The 18130-nt window shown below is 39.0% G+C and overlaps 3 protein-coding genes across 3 annotated transcripts in view; 2 read left to right on the top strand and 1 right to left on the bottom strand.

The window, feature by feature from the left end:
* Window positions 1–515: 515 nt before the first annotated feature.
* On the top strand, window positions 516–6952 carry si:ch211-114c17.1 (pre-mRNA-processing factor 39). Its single transcript, XM_061048256.1, has 15 exons — window positions 516–621; window positions 1901–2151; window positions 2360–2485; window positions 2626–2744; window positions 2917–3084; window positions 3254–3434; window positions 3538–3642; window positions 4174–4291; window positions 4391–4545; window positions 4645–4771; window positions 5241–5512; window positions 5730–5914; window positions 6082–6156; window positions 6369–6540; window positions 6702–6952. The coding sequence occupies exons 1-15, from the start codon at window positions 564–566 to the stop codon at window positions 6771–6773; spliced, it is 2184 nt and encodes a 727-aa protein (XP_060904239.1). The 5' UTR covers window positions 516–563; the 3' UTR covers window positions 6774–6952.
* Window positions 6953–7433: 481 nt separating this feature from the next.
* ubxn1 (UBX domain protein 1) lies at window positions 7434–11872 on the bottom strand. The gene is made up of 10 exons (XM_061048260.1): window positions 11791–11872; window positions 11222–11286; window positions 11031–11084; window positions 10785–10912; window positions 10406–10496; window positions 9980–10171; window positions 8741–8792; window positions 8504–8626; window positions 8132–8315; window positions 7434–8019 (listed from the first exon to the last, which is right to left on the bottom strand). The coding sequence occupies exons 2-10, from the start codon at window positions 11278–11280 to the stop codon at window positions 7979–7981; spliced, it is 924 nt and encodes a 307-aa protein (XP_060904243.1). The 5' UTR covers window positions 11281–11286; window positions 11791–11872; the 3' UTR covers window positions 7434–7978.
* Window positions 8491–18130, top strand: part of mrpl18 (mitochondrial ribosomal protein L18) — a 48510-nt gene continuing 38870 nt past the window's right edge. Inside the window, exon 1 of the mRNA XM_061048262.1 lies at window positions 8491–8500. The gene's annotated coding sequence lies outside the window, so the exon portion shown is untranslated. The remainder of the gene's footprint in view (window positions 8501–18130) is intronic.

The raw sequence follows: 18130 nt of genomic DNA, 5'->3' as shown, positions 1-18130 counted from the left end.
ATGAAGTTATCTACAAAGAAAAATGTTGGTGACAATAGTATGCTTGTGATTGCAACCTTCTAAATTTACACAACATATTTTAAAATAATTCATAAACTATTAAACCAGAGTGTGACCAGGTAGGATGTGTTGAATTATGCAGAAAAATCAGTCACAATGAAATGATTATCTGAAGTCTTTAAAAAGGAGATTTTTTTTGTGAAAAATGTTTTAATAAAAATGTATACATTTAAAACAAAACTGTATGACTACATGTCAAGAAGAATGACATTGATGTACAAAGTTGTGCTTACAAAAAGTCTGGTTGACAACAAATTATGTGTGGAATAAAAAATAGGAAAATTCGATTAAACTGGCAACACTAAAGTATTTACTATGTTAACTGGCTTTTACTTTTTAATTATCTCCATATTCACCATGACGTAACAGTACGTTTTTGATTCTGAATATCAACAAGTACGTTTTTTTTTTTTTTACGGTGTGTGCTTTAATCCGCACAGAACGTATTTTCAGAACACCTGCGTCTTGTCGCGCGTCGATGACGTCAGTGCGACGTTTCCATCATGGCAGCGGAGGGCTGTGAGGAGATGAGCGGCAACGGGGAGCTCGCTGAGTCCTCAGGTAGTTTTAAAACGTGGATGAAATTATATTACACTTTTTTTTCTCTTCCAAATATACCAATCGTTTTTGTTTCATTTGGAAGAATTTTGAATAAATGCTAAAACCCGACCTATTTTAACGGCAAGTATGACAGGCTAGGCTAGGCTAACGTGACTGCAATACACCACGAAACACCACGAAACAGTGCTGTCTTAAATAACTCTAACTAAATATTTATCACATGTTCAACAGCGTAGTGTGAGGCTGCTTCACTCATCTGGTCTCAAAGTAGATTAATAATGTCCAAAACTACTGGAAGACACTGAAGTCAATACAAAGAGTTTCATTTCATTGAGCTTCTGATGAATGAAACACAGATTTGTTTATGTCAACAACAAAAGCCTTGAACGACCTGTTTAGTTTTTGTTTTGTCGATTTTTATAATGTGTGAGCCTGGGGGCAGTAGTTAGTTTGCTTTCACGTTAAACTGTTTAGATTGCTCAATATAATCACAATAAATATGAAAGATTTTTAATTGAATTTGTTTTGAGAGGATTCTCAAACAAAACAACATTTTTCAGTCTGTGTGATTGGTTAACTAAAAAAAGACTACTAATAACTCAGACATGCAGCATCCATGTGTGGTGTTATGATTACCTTTTACCATGAATCTGTTCAAGAAGCAGGTGAACTGAAAAGTCTATTATTGATGTCACATTGCGTCTCCTGTAGAGGTTAGTTACATTTTCAAAATAAGCGTCTCAAAAAGTGCTTTAAACTAGCGTAAAGAAAGCTCGGTGTCATAAATCAAGATGAGTGTTTTTCCACAAATAAAAAAAAAAAAACCCAAGAGTGTTCACTGCTTCTGTCTGTTTTATTGTTTAATTTAAGCAGAGGCGCTCAAGTGTCTGTTTTCTTTTACACCGTATGTCAACACAATGAAGAGTTGTTGGTTGTGAAAGTCTAGCAAGGTTGAATATGTTCCATCATTTAATTTGTGTGAAAATTGTTTTGTCATGTTGAAAATGGTGGTGGTGGGGAATTGAAATGGCGATGGCATTTGTGTTTTTTTTCTGTTCATTCATTGATGGTGAATGCCAGATAGTAATGTCTGACTCACTGATCAATTAGGTAGCTTGGTCAGGGAATAGTAGCAGGGTCAGACTCCACAGGTAGCATGAAATAATCAAAGGTTACTTTTAAAGCATTCAAGTGCAAACCTGTATGTTGACTTTTAACTATGTACTTGTTGCTGTGTGTGAATGGGATTATAAATGACCTTTCACTGCCCTGTCTTCAGCCATGGAGGTGTCTGAGGTTCCTATGCCGCCACCAGCTGAGATGGAGGAGATGTCAGGAGAAAACGGCGGTGCCGCTGAGGCACCTGAAGCCTCGGCAGGCCCTGAGCCTGTTCCCTTCTCCATGCCCCAAGCTGCAGAGGACGAGGAGGGAGAACTGCCTGCAGACTTTGAGCGACTGTGGAAGGCTGCCCAAGATAATCCTCAAGACTTCACCTGCTGGACCGACCTTCTACAGTACTGTGAGCAAGAGGTGTGTGTGTGTTGATTTATTTTATTTTTTACTGGAGAGAAAGAGGAGACAATCGCAGGAAACACAATGAATCTCAGTAGTGGGGCATGACATCCTCAAACTTTGAAATGTTTGTCTCTAGCATCCCCATGAGGCCATGCTTAGTGTGGTAGCTTGCTGAAGCTCCATGTGACAGTTACACTTCTTTTTTCCCCCCTCATCCTCTCAGGGTCACATTACAGCATCACGCAGAGCACTAGAGGCTTTCCTTGCTCGCTACCCCCTCTGCTACGGCTACTGGAAGAAATTTGCTGATCTGGAGCGTCGTGCCGGGTATAAAGACAAAGCAGAGGAGGTAAGGCAGAAGAAAAGAGCTTACGATTGTTTGATTCTTTTTCCACACACTATTAAAAATAAAATAAAAAAAGTGTATTTAGATGTTTTTCCCCTGTTTTTAAATGCTAATGTTCATGGTTTTGGCGTGTGTTGTTCCAGGTGTGTGTTCAAGGTCTCAAGGTGATCCCTCTAAGTGTAGATCTGTGGATCCACTACATCAATCTGCTGCTGGGAACACTGGACATGAACCTGTATGATTCACCTACACGTATTCGAAGGTAGATGAACACTTTCACACACACCTTTTTAACTGGGCTTTTTTTTTTGCGTAGGTTTTTATACCACATGCAAGATTAGAAGTTAAAGAAAATAAACCACTGGACGGCAATCAAGCTGGCATTTTTGAAGCTTTTTTTGACATTTCAAATATTTTCCAATCTGGACCCTTAGTGTGTTTGAGGATGCGGTGGCAGCGTCAGGTCTGGACTTCCACTCAGACAGGCTCTGGGATCTTTACATCGAGTGGGAGAAGGAACAGGGGAACATGAGGAACGCAGCAGCCGTCCTAGACAGAGTCCTCAAAGTCCCCACCCAGCTCTACAACACCCACTATGACAAGTAAGACCACACACACCAGCATTTCTTTTATATTATTTAACCCTTAAATCAACTTTGGTCCCCTGGGTATCCTCCTCTTCTCCTCTGGCTCCAATACCTGCTTTTTCTTTTTCCCCTCTTTCAACATTTTCTTCTTATGTCCACCTCCTTACCTTTTTCCTTCTGTTAGGTTCAAGGAACACTTGAACGGCCACGAGCCCAAAGAGGTGCTTACCCAGGAGGAGTACGAGGAGCTGAGGACATATTGTCGTCAGAGTCAGAAGGCAGAGCGTGCTGAACAGGCCCAGGAGGAGGAGGAGGAGAGACCACCGGGGGAGGAGGAGCCTGCTACACCAGAGGGCACAGACACTGTCAGTACCATCGTGTATTCAATCAGAAAATTCTTCCAATATTTATTGTATGAACACACAAATGTAAACATCGGTCAAATTTTAAGATAATGTCTCTGTATAGGAGGAACTGATGCAGAAGATCAGGGAACAAGTGCTGCTTCGAAGGGACAAAGTGTACCAGGACAACGAAGGAGAAGTCCGCAAGAGATGGAACTTTGAAGATGCTGTATGTATTGTTTTTTTTTCCCAATCTGCTCGACTCTGTCAGTTGATCATGGCATGAAAAACTTTATTTTCCAGGCATTTGTCCATGATAGAAATGTAAGATCAGTTTGATTCCAGAGTTTTGGCTCATATAATTTAAGTGTACCAAAGCCCCTTTTGATGCAGTTTAAGAAGCTGAACTCAGATAGTCTGTAATAACCAAAAATGATTAAGGATCAAAATGCTTGATCCAAAAAAAAAAAGAAAATGTTAAGCAGCTGCTGTGCATTTTACAACAGTTGTTACTGTAATCCCAGGGCCTGAAGAGCTAAATCGTTCTACAAACCAGAAAACCTGAATTCCTTTTTTGTCTGCATCGTCTACACAAGACCTAAAATATCACCAATTTAAATGTTCTTGGCATTGAAATTGTTTACAGTAGAATCATTGCTATTTCAAGGTTTTAATGAAAAAAATGGCTGAAAGAAAAGAGCTGAAATTAGTTTGTACTTTTATTGATAAAGTTGCTAACTATTTCTATTATTGGCTGCAGATTAAACGCCCATACTTCCACGTCAAGCCACTAGATCGGCTTCAGCTGCGGTCATGGCACTCATATCTGGACTGGGAGATTGCTCAGCTGAACAAGGACACTAAAGACACTACTTCAGGTGACTAAACAACAAAGCTCACAACTATATCATACACTCTCAGGGATCCTGTAGACATCTGAAAGAGACCACAGTTTCACATTGTTTTTCTTCTTCTAGATCAAAACGAGGCAGCTACAGAGGAGTCAGAGGTCACAGCCCAGCCACAGGAGGGATCAGAGGATTCTGGGGTTGCCCATGACGACCACAGGGTTCGGATCCTCTTTGAGCGCTGCCTAATCGCCTGCGCTCTGTATGAGGAGTTCTGGAACAGGGTAAGAAGAGAAGTGTGTGGGACGGGACCAATAAGAGAAAGCACACAAAAAAAGGGCATATTATAAATGTGTTTGTATATCTTTGTATTTGTCGTTCAGTACACTCAATACCTGGAGGCTCAGAGTGTGGACGAGGCACGGGCTGTTTACAAACGAGCCTGTGAGATCCACTTGACATACAGACCCAACATCCACATGCAGTGGGCCACCTTTGAGGAGAGGCACGGTAAGACAACATCAAATCACATAAACTCTACAATCCCTTTCTTCTTTCAGTGACATTTTAAATGTGTTTCATCAGTCTTACTTTGTCGGGTTAACAGTCAAGACTACTTGTTTTAGGTGTGTAAGCATCTTTTCATCACTGAAAGAGCTGTTTACACATTGAGTAAAGAAGCGTCAAAGTAGACTAAAAATAAATGATCTCTTAATTCTAATTTGTAGTCCATGTTTACAAATTTGCATTCTTCTTCCAGCCTATTCTTGGTGCAACTAAAACTTGAGTGACTCTAATCTACAGACTCTAAAATAGGTTAAACAAGGGAAGAGGGGATCAATGATCCATTAAAAAAAAACACCTCATGGCAAAGCCATCTAAAAATAGAACTTAATCTTACTCTTAAAGACACTTGTGTCCCATGTCATGAACCTCCCACACTCATTAAAAATCCTTGTCCACCCACCGTCTCCACCAGGTGACCTAACAGAGGCTCGGCGAGTGCTGGAGGCCCTGGAGAAAACCCTGCCTGGGTTGGCAGTCGTCCGCCTTCGCAGGGCCGCTTTGGAAAGACGAGATGGTCAGCTGGACCAATCGGAGGCCTTGCTTCAGGAAGCGGTGGCAGAGTCCAAGGAGAATCCCACGTTGCACGCTTTCTACTCAATCAAACTGGCTCGTCTGCTGCTGAAGGTGGGCAGGAACCCCAGCAGAGCCCGCGGGATCTTACAGGACGCTCTGGAGATCAGTCCGGTGAGATCAGTGACCCACACTCCCAAATTTGCCCTTAAATGTAATGTTTGTATTGTTTCATCTACTGTTTGATTTGCACTCATCACTTCACATTTGATAAATAGATTATATTGGGCACATTGCTAACTTAAATCCCCCTCATACATCCATGTTTATTAATTAAAAGATAAAGTATCTCTAGTTTTTGATTTCCTCTGTCTTCCCCTACCTACCTCAGGACAATGACAAACTGCACCTGAACTTGTTGGAGCTGGAGGTGTCGGGGGACCCCTGGGCCTCCACTGAGGCGGTGCAGGAGTGTGTGACGCGAGCTCTCGCAGCTCCCCTGGCCCCACACACCAAGATCCTCTTCTCACAGAGAGGTCTGCAGTTTGCAGAGGACTACAGCAACTCTATTCAAAGGTCAGAAGTCCTCTGATTGGTCATAATTACCCTTATGGTACCATATCAGAATCTGAAATACTATGTTTATTCCAGGATGAATTCGGTTGTTACAGCTGCTCTTAAACACACACACACACCATTCACCATCTTACTGTTTCTTCATCTTCTGATTCTGTCCTCTACAGTGTGCTGTCTATGTATGAAGAGCACCAGAAACTTCTAAAGGAGCTGGGTGGAACAAAAAGAGGAGCAGAGAACGGGTGAGAAGGATATACAGACTCCATATATATAGTTTTTTATTTTTTATTTGTTTTTTTCTGTACTGTACACCTCCACTTGATGCATGAAATTGAAGATAAGATCATTTTATCTTTCCCAGCCGAGGAGGAACTGTTGAAGACAAATAACATTTTGAAGTCTGCTGTGAAACAAATATTCACATTTATTCCTGAAAAACGTATTTGCTTTTTAGGGACGAGGACCCAGAAAAGCTCAGCACTGGCGATGACGGCTCTGCTGCTGATGTGTCTGAACAAGTCCCACCTACCATGCCGCACGTCCCCATCACTACACCTCCTCCTCCTGTGATGGGCGCCGACATGAGTGCACAGGCCGGCTATGGAGCATACAGCAGCTGGTACCAGGTAGGGTTAGAAATATTAACCAAACAGCAACATTTAGAAAATAGACTTTTGATTCTTCTGATCCTCTTGCACCTTAAATGATAAATCTGAACGATTTTGGTTTAACAAGTTATATTTAAGATATTGTGTACTTATTGCCTGTTTGTTGGTTTCTTTTCTAGCAGCCACAGTACGGTAGCTATGGTTACCAGAACACCTGGAACTACAACCAGGGCTACTATCCTCCCAGCTAAAAGAGTTGACAGTGTTTTGGACACTAAATCAGTTGGACCTGGGAAGATTTCTCAGCTGAACATCAAACTGAACTTTACAGTGCTGCAGGTCCACCTGCTGGAAAAAAAAAAACATCCCAGCATCCTTTCCTCACCGTCCTTCCTCTGAAAAACCTCACTGTCCTGGATTTTTTTTTTTTTTTTTTAAAGAAAGGCTACCTCATTTGAGGTCTTTTAAAAATTTCTGTCATTTTTGATTGTTGTTTCTGATGGACACGATTGATGATGAAAGGATACCGTGACACCCATTGTCAGCACATTAGTGTGTCTCCATTTTAATTGGAAATATTTTTGTATTTGATAGCAACCCCTTGGCTCCACATTTAAAGGCATCCAGCTTTATTGAAATTGACAGCTGATGGACGATTGATATTTTTTACCATTCCAGAATAGGATATTTGTTTTTTCTAATGTACATAAAGGTGTTTTATAGTGTGTCAAAAAGAGTTGTTTTGTGTGGATTGTCTGTTTACTCGCACTTCTGCTGAAGCTCCATATGAATTAAGAGCAAGGGAAGAAAATGCCAGGATTAGTTCTGGTGAAAAAAGTGACCCGTGTTAAGGATTAAAGAAAAACATGAAATCATGTATGACTTGTAAAAAGAAATGCAGTCCACCATCGTAATTCTCAGTCAGCTTTATTGTAAGTAGATTTGTAATGATGCAGACAGAAGTTTTGATATATTTTAACTTAAAAAAATGGCAAAATATGTCAAAATCAGGAATATCAGAACTGTTTCAGTACTAATTATGTGGTACTTTGCTATTTAAGGATCAGGATAAAATTGAATTCTTTAGTGTATTGTTTCTATGTGACGTTGAAAGTAATATCTGTTTGAGGCCAGCAATCTTCACTTCACTCTTGAGTGAGAAGGAATAACTCTCCACCCCCCCTGTACACAAACCACCTATATCGAGTTTGAGGCGTCATTCAGTGAATTAACCAATCAGTTTTATATTCTTACTTTCAAAAAGTTGATTAAAAACAGTTAAAACGCCATGTGAATGCAGCCTCAAACCAAATCTCTCTGCTTCAGTTCAGTTCGCTTGCTTATTGAGTGAATCTTAAAGGTTGTGGCTCTGTTCCCAGATCAGTGTTGTGTCTGTTGTCTCTAGTTGATGATGCAGAGGGGATGAGGTAGGCTCAAAAACCAGGTCATCCTGTTCTCACTTTTTGGCAACCACCAGCACAGCTGAAGGCACCAGACCTAAAAAACAAACAAAGAAAAAAACAGAAATGAAAATCATGCTGAGGGTCGAAACGGGCCAAAATAGTGCTCAACAGATGAAGGCAATCGTGGAAAATAAAACTTAGCTCACCCAGTTCCTTGAGGGGCTTCTCCATGTCCATTTCAGTGTAGACATGACGGGGGTAGGGCGACAGAAGCGTGAAGTCCTGACCCTCAAGTATGTTGCTGTTCATCTGAATGTAGACACGCACTGCCGCCAGCGGCTCCTGAGCCTTAAAGACTGTTGTAAGGGTCGAGCCGTCCACCAGGCGTACCTTCAGAGCAGAAAGTAGAAAATAAGCTAATGTAGTGATTCGTAATGGATATCTGTTGACATAATGTTAACAAGTGAGGTCTCTAAATGTGCTGTTTTGATACAAGGATGGACAACAGTTGTATGCAAAATGTGATTTGTGGAGAGAACAGCAACATTCAGGAGTAAGATTGTAACTGAAGCCTGTACCTGTATCTTGGACTCATCATACTCCTTCTTAGTGGGTGGAGGTCCGTGACTGGTGGGTGATGAAGGACTGGGCTCAGCTGGCTGTGACGATGTGGCCGTGCTGGTGGTTCCAACACCTCCAAACTAAACAAGTTTAAAAGAAGATATATTGTTGTAAGCGGTTGTTGGTTCCAAGATGTTTTGATTAGAAGTGTGAAGGTAAGAAAGGATGAGTAAAGAGCCCAATGATCCAGTTACCTTTTGTGCTCTCTCCTCTCTGTCTCGTGCAATCTTGTCTTTAACCCTCTGCCTGAAAGACAGAAACACATCAGCTCAGTGAGAGTCATAAAGAAAGTAGAGCAGGTCGAAAGATTTACATACTTTGACAGTCTAAGGGATCAGATACTTGTACCTTCTGGGAGGAAGTGTCCACTACCATCTTGAAAACCCAGTTTTGTTAAAGGTAAAAATGTATATATATATATATATATATATGTATATATATATCTTATAAATATTCCTACATTCCAAATATCTGCAGTGAGTAACACGGCTTTAACAAACTACAGACTATAACAAAACCTCTTAATTTCTGGCCTCTCTCCATACTGTTAAACATCAATATCTTCTGTAATAGTTGACCTGCAACTTCACACAACCCCTGAAAGAACTCGGACAAGATGAGTGACGACCTTAAGATTGATTCATTTTTAGCTTCATTGAATCTACCTAACACTACTGACGAACAAAAAGACAAGTTAATAACTGAAAAAATAGAGAACTGTACGCAGCAAAGATTCCCAGCTTTAATAACCCACCTAGCCATATCAGAGGTAAATATAAAATTAAATAGGATGCTGAACCTATCAGGGGATCAACTTGTCTAAAGATGTCACTAAACTATTTGACCTTAATCACACTCCATTAAACTCAAATTCGATTTTTTTTGAGTCTGAGCTCCAGAGTAGAGTCCATTCAAATTAACATTCTGCTAAATTTGCTTCATCTACTCCATACTCTTGACGATACAGACTCAACTCATCATGAAACTGAGTGTGATCAAATCGAGATACTTATGGCAAGGGATAAACCGAGGATCAGGTCTTAAACTTTATCATCATTAGGCAGAGAACGTGATGGTATCGGCCTCCCCTCCTCACAAGAATCTCACTCACAGTTAAGGCCGTTGATTCGCTTGTGTTCACCAGCATATTCTGCACCATAAGGTAAAAGGTAAAACTGGGGATCAAGTGAAGATCGTCTGATTATTAGGATGGTACATTTCACTTTTTTCATATAAATTTAAATTTTTGCCTCATTGAAATACACAAGTGTTTTTTAAAAGAAGGAAAATTGAAGAGACTTAAACTGTCTTTGTGTGTCTGTACTTTATCTTCATCTTCTGATTCTGTCCTCTACAGTGTGCTGTCTATGTATGAAGAGCACCAGAAACTTCTAAAGGAGCTGGGTGGAACAAAAAGAGGATGAGTTTCCGACCTTGCTAATTTGTCCTCCATCTTCTCTCTCCTGCGCTGATCAGCAAGTTTTTTCATATCATCGTCCTGTATCTTTTGGCGAATTTGCTGAAGCTCTTGGCCCTGTCTCCGCCTCTGCTTCTCCCTTTCCAACTCTTCTGCACGCTCTCGCTCTCTTCTCTCTGCCTGCTTAGCCCGCATCAGATCCTCCAGCCTGAAAAACAAACACCAACAATTCAGCTACTTCCACGAAAGACCAGGCGTTTAGCATTTTTAACCTTTCTTACACATTATGATCTCTCTAAGCAGAAGAAGAAGGAATGGAAAAAAAAAAATCAGTTGTCGTTTTCTCTAATTATGTTAACATTGTTGGGTAAGGAGGAGAAGCGGTAGGTTGGACATTCAGTACAGATGGGATGCTTTGTGTCTGTGCTGAGTAAACTCAAACCTTCTAACTTGCTCTAGTCTCTCCTCCTCCGACATTGGCTTCTTTAAACTCTCCTCAAGTTCCCTTTGGGCGCTGTCTCCACCAGCGGTCCCTGAAGTGAAAACAAAAGCACACAAGAAAGAGAAAGAAACAGAGGTTGGTACTGTAATGTCTCACTCTCGACCACTAATCAAAGCAGAAGTCTACTGCTAACCTAACACACTTAACACCTTCACAATCAGCGTGGACAAAGAAATCCACTAAGAGGTGAAGAAACTAAGAAACTGCCTCGGTGGAATCAACCACAAGAGAGAAAACATGAGTTCAAAGAGAGAAAGAGTCGACGAGACGACATCATTGACACATCACTGGGTGACTTTTTTTTTTCTTCCTTCCTGACCTTCAGCTGTGTCTGTTAGTGTCAGCTGATCCGTGGTGGACTGGCTGTCTGCTGCTCCTCCAAGGACGTTTGCCGGAGGTGGCACATAGGGCTCATCGATATCTGGGTCGTTCTCATGTTCCATTAGCCTGAAGAAAAGAAAATTGAACAGTTAAAAAAAAAAAAAAAAAAAGCTGCAAAACTGCTTCGTTGATTACCAGATGGTTAAAAGTTCTTCATCATCTGGGCAGTTCAACACTGACTCACCAGTCCATGGCTGGTTCTATTCCCATGTTTCCTGTTTTGGCCACGGCCTTTTCCCTGAAAACATGATGAGAGAAAGTTAAAATAGGTCCTCTAAACATTTTTTTAACAGTTTCACTTTCATTTTCTTGGTAGCTGTGTCAACTTGTGGAACAATTATAACCAGGATGATTTTTGGATATGGTGTGACTCACGCTCTGTTTTTGTCAAAACCCATCTCCAGCAGACTCTCCAGTGTTGTTAGCTCTGCCATTTTGACCTGAAACATCAACTTTTGACTTATAATTAAACCACTATTGCTGTTAACACAAAGTAAACTGCATTACTGAGCCTTACTTCTAACCCAGTTGTAGTTTTAACATTCAGGTAATGTAGCTCATTGCTGTGTGAGCTACATTACCTGTATAGTCAGACTTAAGACAACAGAAACAAATATATGTATTTCATTGTCAAGCAGCCAGATACAAACATCTTTTATTCTTAAATATGTGCTCGGTAGTTGTCGCTATATATCATCACTGTCGGGATACTGAGTGCGAAAATTAGCATAGAAATCGCTAGCGTTCAAATTAGCTCAAAAACTAGCAGCCTTGTTTCCTAGCGCGATTAAAAAATGACCACATGCTCGTTCAAGCTCTCTACCACTAAAGCTACAAATATGTGTTTCTATCTAACATTTAAAGACACACGAGTCTTATTTTATTTCCAGTAGAGATCATAACAGCCTATGTGCTCATGAAGACAACGTTAGTTAGCTACTCACACATCAGTCAACACCGCCTCAGCAGTACGGAAACTCACATGGGTCAAAGCGCACAGGACGCGAACCGCGACCTTCTTCTTCTTGGTGTTTTCTGGCGGTTGGTTAACAATGTTTTGGTTCATTACCGCCACCAAGTGGTGGATAATAATAATAATAACTCAAATCTTTTACGTCAAATTTCTTCATTAGTTATTGGAATTAAAATCCACAGTCCTAGTACTTGTCCATACAATGTCTTTGTAGAATTTCACGTAGGCCTAAATCCAGTTTCATCTTCATTTTTTAATGTCTCAGTGTCAGTTCCCTTCTCTCAGTCTCTTCGGTCCCTTTGGCAGTGAATGATAATGTGTTCTACTGTTTCCTCTTGTTGAAAGAAAGCACAACTTTTTGGAGGATGTTTCCCTATAGCCTATGTCATTCTTGTTTTGCCAACTTGTTTTGCCAACGCTCGTAAAACTGAAACACAATCACAGCATAATAAGAACTTTCTAGATTTATTCTTTTCTACCCGCTGTACAGACAAAAGTACTGCAGCACCTCTATTGTAGTGTCTTTTTATTGTTGTAATAATGAGTTTGCAGCATTTTAAGTCTGTGGCTAGTTGATGGAAGGATGAAGGGAAGTTGTTTTTAATGGGGTTATGTCCTGTTGCTAGACTTTTACAAATATACAATACAATGAATTAGTAAGTATACAATGTGCAATATTTACCTCAAAGGAGTAAAAGTATAAAGTACCATTACATTCTGGTGAAGTGTACTTACCTTTAGCCTACTATTAAAAAGTAGGCCTACTTGAGTAAATATACTAAGTTACATTTCTCTTCTGGTATAAATAATAAATAAATAATAGATTGAAAAAAACTCATCTGGTTGCTACATTGCCTTAACAAAATGGTTTAGTCATCCAGTGTTTTGGAGTGCAGCGACCTTTGGACATTATCAGAACCAACTGAGACTTACTTTCAGTTTCTTCTTCACAAGGATTAAGATTTACTGTTTTCTCTGTATGTATATAATATACTTCCATAGCCAGAGTACTACATGAAGTAGGTGTTGACAATAGGTGATGTCAGCATCTATACTGATTATATATATGAGGAAAGCAACACAAAGTAACAAGTTAGCTTGCAAAGAATAGAGAAAACATTGTTCAAAGAAATGTGCAGGAATTATTATTTCTTGTGAGTGTGTCGCACCCTCCTCTAGTCAAGATTTATACTGTCAGAATGTGACAACAGGAGCTGTTGTATTTGTCTCTACATGTGTTATCCAACAATTATTACAACAAATGTAGCTAGAATGAATTTGTACCACTGCTGTGGTTTTAACATTTTTAGACCTACACCAGATTTGTTATAATGTCTCTCACGTGTGCTTAATGGTGGCCATGTCTGTGTTTAATACACTTTCCACTGAAGTAATTTTAAAAGTGATGTGGCTGCTTTACAAGGTAGGCTATATCAATAGCTTTTGGAAAATGTGCCCATACTAAATGAAGAGGCAGAAGTGTGTGGAGGCTTATCTGAAATACCTCGAGGCCAGATGAAGTCTCCTTTGGCTGTTCTCCATCTTGAACAATAATAATAAAATAATAATAACCCAACAACAAGAGCTGAGACCAAGAGGACCAAAGATTTAAAAAAATATGTAAGAAACTAAAAGAGCTAAAAGCAAATAAAAAGATAACAGCAATAAGAAGGTAAGAGCAGTAAAAGAAAAAGAAACAAGCGCTTAAAGGATAAAAAAACTATAATATTAATAAAAATAAAAAGTATATATAAATATAAAACATAAATAGACAAAGTAAGTAAGATAAGAAATTACCATGTTAAAACATAAGAGGAGTTAAGATATGAGCATAAATACGAGATAAGAGCATTAAAGAAAGAGCATAAATAAAGAGCATAAATAAAAGAACAGTAAGAAGTAAAAGAAGATAAAAATAGTAAAACCAGTAAGAAAAGACATTAAGAAGACGACATCACATAAAAGCAAGTCTGTAAAAAGTATGTTTTAAGAAGGGATTTAAAAGAATTGAGGGAATCTGCGAGTCTTATCTCCTCAGGGAGGTCGTTCCAAAGTCAAGGCGGTCGTTCCAAAGTCGAGGGGCCCTGACTGAAAAGGCCCGGTCACCTTTAGTTTTAAATCTCGACTTTGGAACGACCAGGAGGCCCCCACCTGAGGATCTAAGACTGCGGGCTGGCTCATATGGTGTCAGTAGCTCTGTTATATAGTTTGGAGCCAGCCCCGTCCATGCTTTAAAAGTAATGAGTAAAATCTTAAAATCAATTCTAAAACTTACAGGAAGCCAATGTAATGAAGCTAAAATTGGAGTGATGTGATGTCGTCTGTTACAACCACAACCAGTAAGAAGCCTAGCTGCTGCATTTTGGACTAGCTGGAGGCGAGACAGTGACTTATTTGTGATTCCGGAAAAGAGGGAGTTACAATAGTCAAGTCAGGAGAAAATGAGGGTGTAGATGATCTTTTCAAGGTCTGGTTGGGTTAGTATTGTTTTAATTTTGGAGATGGTGCGTAGATGGAAGAAGCATGATCGGATAACTGTTTTGATATGGGATTCAAAGGTGAGATTGCAATCAAATGTTATTCCTAGATTTCTGGCGGTGGGTTGGACATTGGCGAATAAGGGACCGAGGCTGCTCTTTGAAATATGAGTGGAGTTTGGCGGGTTGAATACTATAATTTCAGATTTAGAATTGTTCAGTTGGAGAAAGTTTTGTGCCATCCAGCAGTTGATATCGTTTAGGCAGTTTCTGACAGCAGCTAGGCTCCTAGCGTCCTCAGGTCTCAAAGGAAGGTATATCTGTGTGTTGTCTGCATAGCAGTGAAAGGAGACCTTGTGGCGTTCAATTATTTGGCCAAGAGGCAGCATATAAATGGAGAATAAAATGGGACCTAAAACCGAACCTTGCGGTACACCACAGGTAATGTTAGAGGTAGAGGAGGAGTAGTTACCGATGGTGACCGCAAAGGTTCTTTCTAAAAGATAAGAGTAAAACCAGCTACGTGCAGTATCCTTTAAACCAACCCATTTTCTGAGATGATCAATTAAAATTGTGTGATCAACAGTATCAAAAGCTGCGCTAAGATCTAAAAGAATTAAAATTGTGCCCTCCCCTCTATCTGCTGCTAAAAGAAGGTCATTGGTTACCTTGAGGAGGGCCGTCTCTGTGCTGTGACAAGCTCTAAAACCGGATTGGAATTTCTCAAAGAGGTTATTTTCAGTCATAAAAGATAAAAGTTGTGTTGAAACCACCTTTTGTAAAACTTTTGATAAAAATTGAAGTTTTGAGATTGGTCTAAAATTGTTAAAATCAGTGGGATCAAGGTTGGACCACAGCATGTTTAAAAGCAGAGGGGACCACACCTTCCGCCAAGGAACTATTAATAATGGATAAAATACTGGGTCCAACTGTGTTAAAAACCTCTTTGAGAAACGTTGTGGGAATAAAATCAAGGCTGCACGTAGCTGATTTCATGTGGGTTAACATTTCAGATAAAAAGGTCAGATAAAGAAGCTTTATATCCCATCTTCATAAGTCCCTGAGTTCAAAGAGAATACAATTTGCTGACTTTTATGGGTATCTGTTACATATTTACAGTAAGTGTAATGATTAATTTTACTCCCCCACACACACAGTCTTAAGTAGCCTTGTTTCACAAGTCCACCATTACTCAGGGACCGACTTCAGTCATAACACGTTCACTGACTGTTTTTCTCTCTCATTTACCATTCACTCTATTTTGTTTGTTTTATTTTCTTTACATTTTTATTTGTCATTTAATTGTATCCATTGTTTTTGGCTTTTTCCCAACAGAATTAATGACCGAAAAGAACCTGATGTGCCGTGTTAGTGTGGTGAGTATGACTCTAATGACTCTACTTTTTAATGAAAGTAGTTACTCAATTCTGCCATTTTTTTTAATATTGATCACGTAACATTGAACGTTCATGCTATGATACCTGTAGAATTGTTTAAGATGTAATTTCTAACAAGATTAAAATGTAAAACAATGTTTTTTATTCTGTTTGGATTACATTTGAACTACATCAGGTTTACAAGCAACTTGTAGTCTCCACCTATAGTCACTGAAAGTCAATTGATTTTTTTCTTTCATCAGTCAAAAGTCAATCACAGATCATCCTCTGAGTGTGTTTGCTATCTTATTAAAGTAAACTAAATGGCTGGAAATAAAGACCCAAAATGGCTTTTGAGGCAAATCTTGAAAAAAAAAAAAAAGTTAATTTAGCTCCTGAAGGAACTATTGGTTGCCAGGTAACAAACAACTCGGTAAATCAAGTTGTTGGGTGATGGCCTTCACCAAGAAACTACGCTGTACCACTGATGATAGGGCTAAAGTTACTGATATACTGATATATCTTTCTGTAACCATGATAGCTGTTTTAAATGGTCTAAAAACATAGTCTAAAAAAGGTAGTTTCTGTAGATTTTTGTTCCTTTTGTAAATCGAACACCTGTCAATAGAGCAAGAGTGAAGCTTCTTAGTAGTTATTGTATCACAATGTCTTGTTTAAAAATATCATACTCCTCCTTAAACTTGATTAGTCAGCAAAGACTAGACCTTTTCTGTTCAGACATGATGTGAAGTTCTTAAGTTCTTAATGAACTCATCCACTGCAATATTTGTGCTGAGATTTGCAGATTCTCTGAATCCACTGATAAACCGTTCACAGTTTAATTACCTGCTTTTAAAAAATATGGCTCAGTGGGCAAAGTCGACGAAGACAATAGGGGTCTTTATAATCTACTCTTGAATTACTTTATGGCTTTGTTTTTTTTTACAGGATGAAAGGGTCAAAGCTCAGTTGGGATGAGTTAGGAGAGGTTCAAGAAAACTAAAGAGAGGAGGAGTACACAAAGAAACAATACATGTTCAAAGCCATATCAATGCCTCCCTGTAAAAGATTAATTTTAATGGACTAAAGGCTAAAATTCATTTGCTGAGACGGCACACCCTCTTGACTCTCAACATACTTTTATTGAGTGAATGACCCTGATTTTATAGGTGTCATTATGTTAAAATGTTTCTTAGAAGCAGTAAAAAAGATCAGGAGATACAAGTGGATGATATTTTTTATTTTTATGTTTCTTTATTAGGTTGGGTGGTATTATCACATGAGGGCCCTATTAAAAAATAAAGTAATTTTATTTCATGTGGTTGGGCCAACCAAAGGAGGGCAGTATTATTTCATGGGTGAAAGTTTTGTCCTACAGCCGTCATTTAGTTCAAATATTTAGTGATGTGCAAATCTTGAAAGTATTGTTAAGATTTGACAGTTTGAAGATGTTGCAATAAAAACTGCTGGCCTATGAAGTAACAAGAAGCAAATATTTGACTTCAAGAATGGTAGGCATAAGCAGAAATCTGTACATCTAATAATGTGGTGAAATGAAACGCACCACCACCTGATTCTCATGATCTGCACACAGTGTCAGCTGTGCTCTTTATGCGGGTCTCACCAGCTGTAACAGCATCTCCATATGGAAAATACTCTGGCTTCCAGTGGAGTTGCTGTTATCTGTGGAGGGACACCTCTTGTCGACAAAGCCTGCTGCCTGACGGGACACTTTTTAGATTACAGTTCTCACATCATGTTCACAGTTCACACTTGAATCTTGGTTAATGGGCTGTGTAAAACGTCTGTATTTGTTTTTCAGATCCTGTGCCTCATTGTATTTTTTTCTGTGCAGTTTTGCTTTTCAATAAAATAAACTTAAACCCCTTAAGCCCTGTAGCCTTTAAGTTTACGTCTGTTTCTGTATTATGTTGTTCATATAAAATAAATATATCTATTGTATTATGTGTGTGTGTGTGTTAGTGTGTGAGAAAAGAGGGAAAACCTGTATGCCTGAGCAAGCCCCTTTACAGTAGCTGTCTAAAATAACTACACAAATACATAGGCCAGCAAATGAATATGAGGCAACATTTACAGTAAATGCTAAAAATATACAGAAATTATAAAAAAAATATGGGAAGTTTGTTGTAATATGAAAACAAAACTGAAAATACAAGTAGGAGTCACTGTTTCCTTAGGCCTATGTGTGGCATGTTTTGATAGAGAAACAAGAAAATTGCAACATAATAATTGATTTATATGCTGCTTTAATAAGAGGCAAATTCATATACGTAATATTCGGTTGTTTAAGAAAATATAAATGTAAAAATCCTTCTCGGGCTTTGTACAGAAAATTTAAATAAATATAAATTCACAATTCCAATACGAAATAGACATTACAATATACATTGAAACCAAATAAAACATTATTGCTGTGTTAATAAAAAACAAAGCTAAT

This window comes from Labrus mixtus, chromosome 10 (genome assembly GCF_963584025.1).
Source record: "Labrus mixtus chromosome 10, fLabMix1.1, whole genome shotgun sequence".
Lineage (NCBI taxonomy): Eukaryota > Metazoa > Chordata > Actinopteri > Labriformes > Labridae > Labrus > Labrus mixtus.
This window is presented reverse-complemented; position numbering and strand designations above follow the sequence as displayed.